Here is a 12,280-nt window from a genome sequence, read left to right on the forward strand (position 1 = left end):
AAGTAGCCAAAAGTAGCCACTATATAAAGCGAAATTTATGCATGGAAATTTTCTAAATAGCCCTTCCCCCCCCCCCCCCCAATATTAAAATTGTGGTTACGGCACAGGGTCCTAGTGCATTTAAAACTCTCGTTTAAGCTACGGAAGGCGTGCAAGCACAGCACCCGCTTAACAAGAGAACCGCCTGAGATATAATCCTTTTTCATTCTAAACGTTGAGCAGAAAAGATCGATTTACACCTTTGAACACTCGTAATGAAAAAAACGCTTTACCATAAATCCACCAGTCAGTAAGGTGACAAGTACGTCAACCATCAACAAGTAACGGAGAAAAATAATCAGTTTGTGGACTTGGCCAGGAATGTCATAAATGTTTAAAATATCGCCTAGATTGTAAAGAAAAAGAGCTTAGGAATATAGGCGGTCTGTGATGTCGGAATTTAAGATTAAAATATCGATTATAAGTATTTGGCAAGGATTGAATCTTGAACTGCTTTTAAATAATTAGCTTTATTTTTCATTTTTTGTCATATTAATATGCTGGTATTAAATTTCCATTTTTAGAGCAACCTGTTCTGGCCTTAAAAAGTTGGAGTTTTGATAAATGTTTCTGAGTTGATATTTGCTACTTGATTTTACAAAAATAAATGTGAAGTTTTTCAATTGCAAATCATCATTTTATAACGCATATTTTTGTTCTAAAGCTTACATAAATACAACTTTAAATTCCCCTAAATTCTATAAAATTTCGCAAAGTAAGCATAAAACTTCGATTCCTGGTTGATCTTGACCTCATTATAAGGGCTTGGTACTCTCGGTCCCGATACAAAGAAATTGATAAACCCTGCATGATGCATGACGCCGAAATATTTACTTTCTTGTCCGAAAAAAAGCACGGCTGGCGGCATTTTATTGCTGTTTAAAGGTGGTATATTAGGTTATTTTCTTTAGTGTTGCTAACCACTTGGATTTTTTATCAAGATTGGAAATAACGGAACAATTGTGCATATAATAAGCGCTGCATCTTCAATTTTAAAAAGTTCAATAACAAAAGACGCTAATTCTAATTGGTTGATTTATTTTCAGGAAACCGCCATATCTTTGTTTAACTATATAATGGTTGAATCTCATTGATAGACGACTTTTTAAAGTGCATAGAAATACAGTTGACTCTCTCTATCTCGAACTCGCAAGGGACCAGAAAATTTGTTCGAGATTGAGAAAGTTCGAGATAGAGAAAAATTGACAAAAATTGGATTTTTTCGTAAAAAACGTATTTTTAACCTTCAGTGTATCGGGAGTTGATAGAGGTCAATGAGAGATGTTAAAATGTTAATATTCAATGCACAGACTTCTTTTAAAATAAATACATAAAATAAATTTACAGCTTCATTTAAAGAAATTGTATTTTTCTGCTGCCTCCTTGTTTGACACTCCTTTCTCGAATACCCGAATTATTTGACATTTTTGAATTAAAGAAACGTTATTGAGTTTTCTTTTTAAAGCCGACATCTTCACCTCAAGAAGGTTTCTGGTTCAAAACACTGTAAACAATGTTTTGTGAGTGACTTTAGAATTCGAACGTCAAACATTTTCGTTCGAAAATGGAACATTTTAATTCGATTTTTAGTGTGAATAGGTTCTTAAATCCGGAAAAGTTCGAGATAGAGAGAGAAACAGTCAGACGGGACCGAGATTTTGGTTCGAGATAGAGAGGTATTCGAGATAGAGAGGTTCGAGATAAAGAGAGGAAAATAGCTTAGAGCCTACACAAATGTCCAAGGGACCGAGACTTTGGTTCGAGATAGAGAGATGTTCGAGATAGAGGGTAGTCGAGATAGAGAGAGTCAACTGTAGCATAATTACCACTCACAGGGGCGTAACTGACAACGTTGTCCCCAGGGTGTTTGAAGGAAGTTCTAAGACGCACACTCTTAATCCCAGCGCTTCTACCTTTAGCCGCTAAACCTCATATGTAAATACAGGCTGTATGCATGTTCGTAAGTACATAAAGCACGTGTTAAGGTGATCCTATACCTGAAAATCCCCCTGAAATCAATTTTTGATCCCTCCTATGGATCGAAAAGTCATGATCAGAATTATATTTTGTACTTTTTACTTTCTTATTCTATTTTATACATATGCATTCAATCAAAAAATGAAAGCACACAAGAGAAAATCAGATTTTAGTATTTTCAGGTACCTTAAATGTCACTCCATCCTACGACCTAAATATTGTATTTAGACTTTCGTAAGCGGGCGGATGTGTTCTGTAATTGAATAATAATCCATTACAATGAGTGGTATTGTATGTGTTTTAAGAAAACAAATTAAGTTTAAGGCAATTAATTAACTATGAGAAAATAGATATTAAGCTGTCTCTTGAACACCTCTGCATATTAAGAAACCGTTTCCTTCTACATCATTGTTTCAGATCTTCTACGGTGGAGAGGGTCAATGTTGATTTCCATGTGTTGACACTTTCTGAGTCATCAAAACAAGAAAATTAAAAAGGGTTTGTTGGCATTGTATTTTCTTGCTGGAGTTGTATTTTCAGATCAAAAGGTTATATTTTTCACAAGGCTGAAGAAATTACAGCGCCAATATTTCCATTTTTTAGCTCTGCGGATGACTTTGCTACATTAAAGAGCTGAGAGGACTGGATTCAATTTAGCAAGCAAGGGTATATTATTTATTTGATCTCTTATTTTTAAATTCCATGACGTCATTACTGTCTGGATTGTGTGTACTTATTTATCAAACTTGTCTCCAAGGCTTTTTAGGTTTTTTTTTAAATTGTGTCCCAGCCTAGGGGCGAGGTTGTTTATTTATGGCATTTGTCTCATGTGTATAAAAAATTAATGCTACACGTGTGCGTTTAATCGTAATCTTATGTCCATGGCCACACTGGCGTAACTTCTGGTCTTTCCATAAGGTGATGGTAAAATATTGCGCATAGTGATAAAAGTAGCATAAATTATTGTCAGAATTTTCAACTGAAAGAAAAAGTAGCATTTTATATAATTTTACATTCAGCAGGGGTTTCTGGGAATTCAATCTAGGATCTAATAAGAATATCGAAAAATTTATTTTTCGGGTTTGCAAAGAAGGCCTGATATTCCACAGAATTTAATTCAGCGAATATTTTTTTAAAAAAAGGAACCTTTAAAAAAACGACGCAGTTCAGTTAGTTTCTCCCACTTTGGTGTGCTCTATGTTTCAATGATGTTCCATGTTCATTTAAAATAAAATGGTGGAGTGTATTGTAATACATTTGACAGTCCCTTCCCGCTAAGGATTAATACCTACCAGTAAGTTACGTTTATTGCTCAGTTTCTCATTTTGAATCTAGTTATCATGTTGTTGAACCTTTTACCGAGAAATCATGCTGAGAAAAAAACCTAAAACAAACACAATATTTATGTTATAATACCTGTATACGTCTGTCTGTCGTGCATAATGGTACCGCAAGTAACGAAACGCACGCAATGCGGTATAAAAAGGACGAACGAATTCGTGGATTTTTCCACGAGTCACCGACTAGTAAAATATATTTGATTATATGCACCGTGATCTAAAATTTGTGAAAAATTTAAGTCTTTGAAATCAATTAAAAATAAAAAACGATCCGAGGCGTGGAAAGGAAGTTAATATTTCTGTAGTTTTTATTAAACGTAGAAGGCGTCTAAAATAGGAAAATGTTCCGTGTTAAGTTAACCCGTACCCAGAGCTCTTTTTCTTCTCCTGATAGAATGGTTTCGTAATAGCTAGCTACGCTGAAATGTCACAGGCTTAGAAGAGCCTGGGGATGTTGTTGGTTCTGAGGAATAGAAGTATAGAGAGGTCCACTTTACACGGATTTTATTATATGTATTACAATTTTTGCTTATAATTACTATCTTATACATGGCCATAAATTGAATTTTCTATATTATGTGCCTTTCAATTCAAAAGATAGGGGCGTTAGATCCTTTTGGTTAAACACCTGTATATATTAGAGATGGGGCGTTCAATAGAAGAGAAACACATGCAATATAATTTTTCCAAAATTAGTTTTCCATTTTTTTATTTGGCATTGCAGATTTTATAGGCGTCTTCCGAAATGAGCTCCCTTTATTGCTTGTGTAGAGGTCTTTTATATCTTACTGAATCGAACGACGTTTCTAAATCGATTTGTCTTTAGTTCAAGGAAAGGGATCTAGTTACGAGGTTCATCAAATAATAATGTCAAACTAATGATGAATTTTTTAACTAGATTTTAACAGTCAAAAGTTTTAAACACGTTGAACAATAGAAATAAACAACAATTACGTTCAAGGCGACAAATAACTTTTATTAATTTATAAACTATTAATATTAATTTACAGTATTTTTTATGCATTCTCTTTTTTTAATTTTATTTATTTTATTTTTTGTCTGTACGACAGTTAACACGCGTTAAAAAGGCTTCGAAGGTTCTTCATACACTAAATGATTGATGATGATAAATGATTTCCAATTGTAAGTAAGTAAACTTTATTGACGTCATGTGAAGATGAAGCATATCGGGAACAAAAGCGTCTTTCTTTTTTCGCGCCAAAACAATGCAATGTATTCTTCATTAATACTTCCTGCGTCATAAATGAGTAATTTTATTCTCGCATTTACTGCTCTGTTTTTTCCGGTTTTCACCTTGCAAGGTGTTCCACAAAAAGTTAAATTCGATTTTACACGTAAAAGTTTTATTTGGACTATTTCGTCCGATTCCCTTTAAGGTGTCTCGCACGTTTGATCATTAATTTCGATTAAAAAATTATAAGGAACACTTGTAATCATTGAATCCATTTCAGAGATTAAAAAGCAGTGTCCTTATGAAAAAACGATATGAAAAACTTTTTCCACGAAAAGGTCGTCACTTTATTAATAACAATAACTTTTGAAAAATAATTTTAACTCAAAATCAAGTTGTTTTTCTGCTTCCATGGTAACCGATACTATTTTTTTATATTTTTAGCACTTTTTTTTATTTTCAATGAAAAAATTAATTTTACTTTTTCCCTTTAATTTATTATGCATTATATTGTTTATTTTTAAATTTCTTCTTTTTATCTTTTCTTTGTATCTTTCAGAATAAATTTGCAGCTGCCTTCTACTCAGTACCCTCTCTTCACACATTCACCGTCATTGAGATGTCGCAGATGCTCAACATAAAAGGTCTTGTTAAAAAATATATATATATACTTTAAGCAGTGTCTTCGAGAAAATAAAAAGAGTGAACCAACTATATGCTACAACATGCGGATTAATTCAAAGCAAAGAACCAAGTCTATTTTGCTCGGTGCGGCTGGATTGCTATTGGTTGTAATCGGAATTGTGGCGGGAAAACTTATTTTATCCATGGTGGTGAAGAATATAAAGAGTACTTTCTGTGTTGATTCTACAACACATGAATCGTTTCAAGATTGGGTTTGTTATGTCTTTATTTTTTATTTTTCTGTTTTAAGATCATTCATCTAATTTTTGTTTGTTTATGTTTGCTTATTTTTTTTTTTACTTTAGTCGTGCGTGATCTATTTTTCCTTTTTTGATTTTTTTCGATAATTTTTTTTCCCGTTTTTGTATACGCTATTAATGATGAAATTTTTATCACAAAAATCTGTGAAAATGAGATATTATTGAAAAGATTCCTTTTGTAGTGTTTTTTGTTATGGCAATATTGTTAATAATTAAAAATAAAGTAACCCTCCGCCCCACATATTAATATAATTGGTGAAAATCTACCCTCAAATGATCAATATTTAAGAATCTTCACCGGTAAAATCTCTGTGTTACCAACCAAACTCACTTTTCTCAAGAAACCCTTATAAAACACATCTTTTCCTGCCCCTTCACGGTTCGTTATGTCAAATGTTCACCGCATATAACTTTTTACAATTACATACTATATATGTTAGTAAAACAAAGATTTCTTTCCACGAGAATAAGGACTCTGGTGGGGGTTTGTTTACTTAAGCGCCTGTCTTGCTGAAAGTTTTTTATAACTCAAATTGGGACCGTTTGAAAAACATTTTTCGATAAAATAATGCTGGAAATAAGTGAAAGATAGAATACTTGGGAGATACTGTTTGAAAAGCTTTGAAAAGATGCAAAACTTTAATGAAGCTGAAATATGAAACATATTTTTAAAATATTTAAAAAAAATAAGTATTAATTACAGAGCGTCACTTTTAAATTGTGATACTAGAATTATGTTTTGCCAAAGTTTTCCGGAGACCGGAAAATATCCGGGGAACCTCCAGGTAAAATCGTAAAACGGTTATGTGCGCCGATTGAGCCGATCGCGTTTGACATGATTTTTTTATCTCCGTGTCTATTTTTGATAAAATTTAAGAATTTTCTTTGCAGGACCCGTCAATTACAATTTAAATGACGTAAATGACGTGAAGTTCCATAGCCCGATAAAACGAAAAAGAAAAAAGTCGATACCTGCTTAAATGCCTTAAAATAAATAATTCTTTGATATATTTAGTCACTTTTTGCGAGTAATCGTTTTCAGACATTAACGTTTTGTCGATGCAACGCTGTGAGCAACATTTTTTGAATCCTTGATCCCACAGCTTTATCTTTAAGAGCTCTGGGGACGAAAATATATTTATTGTACTTGTGCCTTGACAAAAGTGAAGTCTATTATCTCAAACAAATTTAACTTTCTTTTAAGAAAAAACTTTGTGTTTTTTTATGAAAAATGTAAAAAATATTAAATATTTTAGCCCTTTTTAAAACGCCTTTGGGTATATACTCGATATAGAAAATAACATTGTAAATGGATTTTCCGCGCAAACTAATTAGAAACACTACTAAATTTTAATGTGCTATTCAGCAAAGAAAGCAACAAAAACAAAAATCAAGGCAACTTTTACAACGTCCCACTAAAAAACTAATGTCTTTAGAAGGGAGACGCAAGCAAAAGGAAGGCAACATATCAAAAGTTGGCGTACTACTGGAACATGACGAATGTGGACGGATTTCTTCACAATGGCGAGATACCAAAAGTAAGAACACCTTTATTATCATCATTTTTTAACCGTCTAAAAAAGGATTAGAAAAGGGGCTGAATATGCAAGCGCGAAGTACGGGTTTGCGAAATATGATTGGCTTAGCGCCAGTATTGCCCGTCATCAAGAAAATTGGTAACTTAAAATCTGAACAAGCTGCGAAAAAAATCGAGAAGAAAGTTCTACAACTATTTTTAACGTTGTAGCTGTGAGTAACCGTTTAATATTGCATTAACATTGCATGACCTATTTTTCCTCTTTTTTGGACTGTATCAAGAATTATATTTAAAATTATTTTTCGCTAGAAGATGTAGCTAACTGAATAAAATCACCTCTAATTTGTTCACTTTAGTTCCAACAAGTTGGACCGTATATCTACAGATTCGCTAATGAGAAGGCTGACATCAAATTTACTGAAGACTCTGTACGGTATAAGTCAATCACTCAAACTGAATATGACAGGGAAGCAACAATGAAACAATGTCCGAAATGTAAAGAAGACGATATGGTAAGTATATACGTATACGTAACAACCTCGTCCCCGTTCTGTTTTACCTTTGGGCGTAACCTTCAATGTAAAAATAATTAAGAAGCCCTGACGACTAGGTTGGTACATACGTCCTCTCCCCAACCTCGTTCCCAGTGTTTTTTGTCTCATCCGCGCTGCACTTTCGCCGTCTGATATGCAAAGAGAGACCGGCGATCGAGGATGGTCCTTCTACACAGAAAAAATGATACTATTAATCCATTTATTGGAGGATCAAAATAACTTGCTAATAAAAACATTCTTTTATGCATAGTTCTAATTAGCACAGTAGTTTTACATGGTCTTTTTATAATCATTAATTTTGGGAATGGCGTCATGAAGAAAATTAATATATCTATTTTCACCTGTCAGTATATCTATTTTTACATATATCCGACTGAATTTTTTGTAGCAAAACTTTTTTCACATTTCAGAACCTTAAATTAACAAACATAGTCTAAACGTAAAGCTGAATAAGACAATATGTTGAACGTAATACTTTTTGCCTGGCTAATAAATATAACTTTAGTTCGACGTTTAGAATTTCAGTGCGATCACACATTAGATAGCATGCTTGTCTATTTTTAGCTCAGTGTTATCAACCTTGGATACATTGGAGTCATGATGGCAGCTGGAGGAGACAATATCTTCGCTTTAAATATGGCACCCTACGTTACCATGGCAATCATAGCGCCGGCACCTGACATTGTTTTAACCAAACTTGGCCAAAAAAACGAATTTTTTCCGAATAATTTTTTATCATTTAGCAATGTGATGCAAAAAAACTTCTCTCTGATTGAGATGAGAGGATTGTACTCAATTTTATCAAATGCTACTTTGCTGGGGACAGCAAAAGCAACGCCACCAAAATGCCTAGCCGATCCCATCACACCAGAATGTTTAAAAATTGGATTTCTGCCACTTGTTCAGAATTTTCAAGCCACAACAAACAACATCACCATGTCAGTATTAGCAGGCACAATTCTTTCCTTATTTTGCCCAAATATTACCCATCAGTGTTTTCCAATTTTAAACTATTTGCTTCCTGTAGCTGGTTATGTCACAAATGTTCTTGTTAAGTTTACCATGCATTTATTGATTGACTCAAAACAATACGGCTTGGTGACTACACGAAAGCAAAGCGAACTTAGCATGGGTTATAAGATGATGCTACCGGGTTTAAAAAATGGAATCGACGTAGATGGTTTTGTCGGCAATGATAGCGATAAAGTGAAAGCAGCAACATCTTCAAAATTTGAAGAATATTATAAATGCAATGTTGAATCATCAACCGCATTTGCATGGAAATGTAAGTTAGACTACTACGAACTTTGTTCTAAAGACTTGTATTAGGTTGGATACAAAATAACCTCACCGTCACTGGGGACAAGTTTAAGACTGTGTCAACATTAACGCAGTATTCCACATCACTAGGCATTGATTTTCTTTGTCGTCTTTGACGTCTTAAACCAGTGCGGGTTCGACGTGGATGCTGGTACATAAGGCGGGTTAGAGGTGGATACTGGTACATAGGACGCGTTTGAGAAAAAATTAATTGTGTTTCAATGAACTAGGGAGGGTGCGTTGTAATGGACAATACTTAAGCTTTTGTAACAACAAGCATACCTTCTGGTACATAATATGGGACAGTTACTTGAATTTCTTTTTCCAACATAGCAACATATTTAGAGATAAGGGGGGGGGGGGGGGGGGGGGGGGCGCTTAATGGAGAAAGACACTTCAAGTGAGTTTTAATCAACCCATTACAGTAACTTTTCTCGTGAATTAAAAATTTTTTAACAGATTTATTAGAATTGTACGCTCTCTCTCTCTCTTCTAGCTCACAACGGTCTTGATTTTGCTCCCACTGCTTATCACGTGAACACGTCAGCTGACTATCGGAAAATAGATGGAAGATATCGAAGGACGATTTTTGGTTTGAAAACTTCTCTTACTGGTTGTAAAACAGCACAAGAAATGGAGCATGGCTCATATGACATTTTCGATTCTACGTTACAAACTAGCTATCGTATCACAAGAAAGTCTGCTTCAGTTTATAGAACTGTTCATGTACAAGACTTTGATGTAGATTTGCCTCGATTGTTCAAGGTAAATAATAAGTCCGTCTTAATCAAAGGAGTTCTTGATTTATCCAACACAAAAGGAGGAGTGCCATTTCTTGTGAGCCCTCCTCACTTCTTCGCTGGAGATGAAAAGTTGTCGCAACGTTTCAACATGACACCCAATGAAAGGGAACATCAACCAAAGGTATAGATTCGATTAACACATTCGCAAATAAATATAATATCCTAATATATTATATGTACCTCAATGTGGCAATTTTCCCGCGATCAAATATTTGATGAGGTCACATTTTTTGTAAAAAAGTAATTTTTAGAAAAATAATCTAATACCCGTATACGTTTGTCGGTCTGTTCCGCAAAATGGTACTGCAAGTAGCGAGACGCACTTACCGGTGCATAAAAAGGACGTGCGAAAAAAATAATGTTTACGCTAATAAAGCACAATGTTTTTCCTAACGTTTTAGTTCAGAATAGAACCAATATCGGGGAATACAATCACCATCAAATTCGGAATACAAGTCAACACAGCTATACCAAAACATATTGTTAAAGCTCCTCGAAATTCAGCGTTGAATGTCACCTATGTAGACGAACCTGGAAGATATCTGCATCCTGTACCAATAGTATGGGTTGAAATTGACGCGTCGCCTACTGATGATGAACTGAAAGATGCTCTGGTGGTAAGATTTTATTGCTTTTATTGTATAGCTTAAAAACGAGGCCTAACAAATGCGGTAGAACCTCGACCTCGTTCCCAGGGTTTTTGTCTCTCATCTGCGCTGATTGATAGGTCTGACGATATGCAAAAAGAGACAATAGGTCTTGGGATCGAAGTTAGGTGGAACCTCTGATGGCTGCCGCTACAGTGATCAGTCGCATGCTTCCGTAGATCGGCGAAACCCTATTAAGTATGTAAGTAAGTTATCAAAAGTTCTAACGTCCTTGAGGATTCCTTCCTAACGGCTAGCTTTTCTTCCCACTCGGACGGTAACTTTGTTACATTACAGCTAGAGATACGTATAGCATTGCTCTAACTTTCTTATCTGCCACACAAGCCAGTTAGCAGTCCGTAAATATAACACCAATTTGGCTGACAACAAAACATCTAAGAGAGCCGAAGTAGGACTCGAACCTGAAACCTCATGATTACAAGTTGACAGCGCTGCCACTACACTATCTCCACTATTACGGAGCTGTTTTAATATCTCGTGTTAATATGGCTTAACACCATTCCAATATACTTCTTAAATCTCAAAACTAAGCTGTTGTGCGGTGGAATAAAAATAAATCACATTAGATGCAGAACAGTAAAGACCAAACTTGTTTTGACCGTTGATAGAACCTGTAATTGGGCAATTTTTTGTTTGAGTGCAGCCTACCTACCTCCTCTAGAATAACCCTAATTTAATAATAGCGATATTTTGTCTGTCTTTGCACAAGAAAAACGTCGTGGTATGGAAACACAAAGTACTATATAAAGGACAAGCGACCCCGTGGATTTTTTCCCCATGGGTGAACGATTTATATTGAAATATGTTTTAATCTACTTGTTTACGTTTTAGTTGGCTGACGTCATGAAAGGTAGCTGTGCAGCTCTTATAGTTGGTCCGGTGCTTGGCTTGTTCTTCATAATCATTGCTGTTTATATCTTCGTAAAAGCTTTAAAGACAGGAGGATCGATCGCAAATGTTAATGCCGCTACAAAGGATTCGTAGTGTTAGATACACGGGAAGAGTATGTTTCAAAAGAGATTGCTTGTGGAATGAATTGGTATTTTTCATAGAGAGAATTAGCGAACCTTTTATAGAAGGATTCCAACTATGGATTTGTAGCCAAATTGTTGGACATACTATTTTTAGCCACTTTAATAACTGGATTTTAACTTAAGAGCGGCACAGAACGTAGCGAAAAAAGGATAATGCTACAACCTGATTGTTCTTTTTTCTGTGGGCGAATTATTTTTTTGTTCTCATAAGAATTTTTTACCAGAAAAACGAAAAATTTAGTAATGAAGATATTTTGATCCGATTCGTTCAGTTCTTGACTGAAACTCTAGCTTTAACCTTCCTTTCCTACCTCGAAACGCAAAACACAACTCGTCGGTTTACTGAACAATTTAAAAGCGGGGAATTTTTTTTATTATAGCTATTTATATTTTGTTTCTTGGATTGTTTTTATTTAGTATTTATTTCATACTATTTTATTTTTAAACTGACAAATTTTTAAAATTTGTATTTATTTGTAAATATGTAAATATTGTAAGTAGAAAATGAGAGCTGATAAAAAGGGTTGCATGCTTAATGTTTTAATGTTCGCTGCACGGCCACTCTGCTTAAGTATACTCTTGATAACTCGAACCCCAAAAAACTCGAACGCCAAATAACTCAAACCCAAAATAACTCGAACCCCCAATAACTAGAATTTCTAATAAAACAAATCCTCGATATAACTCGAACATTCGCTAAATCAATCTTACCGATGCCCAGACCAAAGTCATGACGACATCTTAGCTGTTGTACCTCCAGGTCACCTTAGTCCCTAGGGTTATTTGCCTTTTCGATGTGAGAAAAGACGGCGAAAAATCATCTCTCATATCAAGAAGGCAAAAAAAAACTGGGGACGAGAGTGCCTGTAGGT

The 12,280-nt window shown here is 34.7% G+C and overlaps 1 protein-coding gene across 1 annotated transcript; it reads left to right on the forward strand.

Annotated features, from left to right (window-relative positions):
• The first annotated feature begins 2,538 nt into the window (after positions 1–2,538).
• LOC130656974 (platelet glycoprotein 4-like) lies at positions 2,539–11,935 on the forward strand. The gene is made up of 8 exons (XM_057459923.1): positions 2,539–2,682; positions 5,108–5,444; positions 6,929–7,030; positions 7,386–7,541; positions 8,148–8,868; positions 9,400–9,827; positions 10,108–10,323; positions 11,206–11,935. Exons 2-8 carry the CDS (start codon positions 5,274–5,276, stop codon positions 11,356–11,358), a joined length of 1,947 nt encoding a protein of 648 aa, XP_057315906.1. The 5' UTR covers positions 2,539–2,682; positions 5,108–5,273; the 3' UTR covers positions 11,359–11,935.
• The last annotated feature ends 345 nt before the right edge of the window (positions 11,936–12,280 follow it).

Source organism: Hydractinia symbiolongicarpus, chromosome 9 (assembly GCF_029227915.1).
Source record: "Hydractinia symbiolongicarpus strain clone_291-10 chromosome 9, HSymV2.1, whole genome shotgun sequence".
NCBI lineage: Eukaryota > Metazoa > Cnidaria > Hydrozoa > Anthoathecata > Hydractiniidae > Hydractinia > Hydractinia symbiolongicarpus.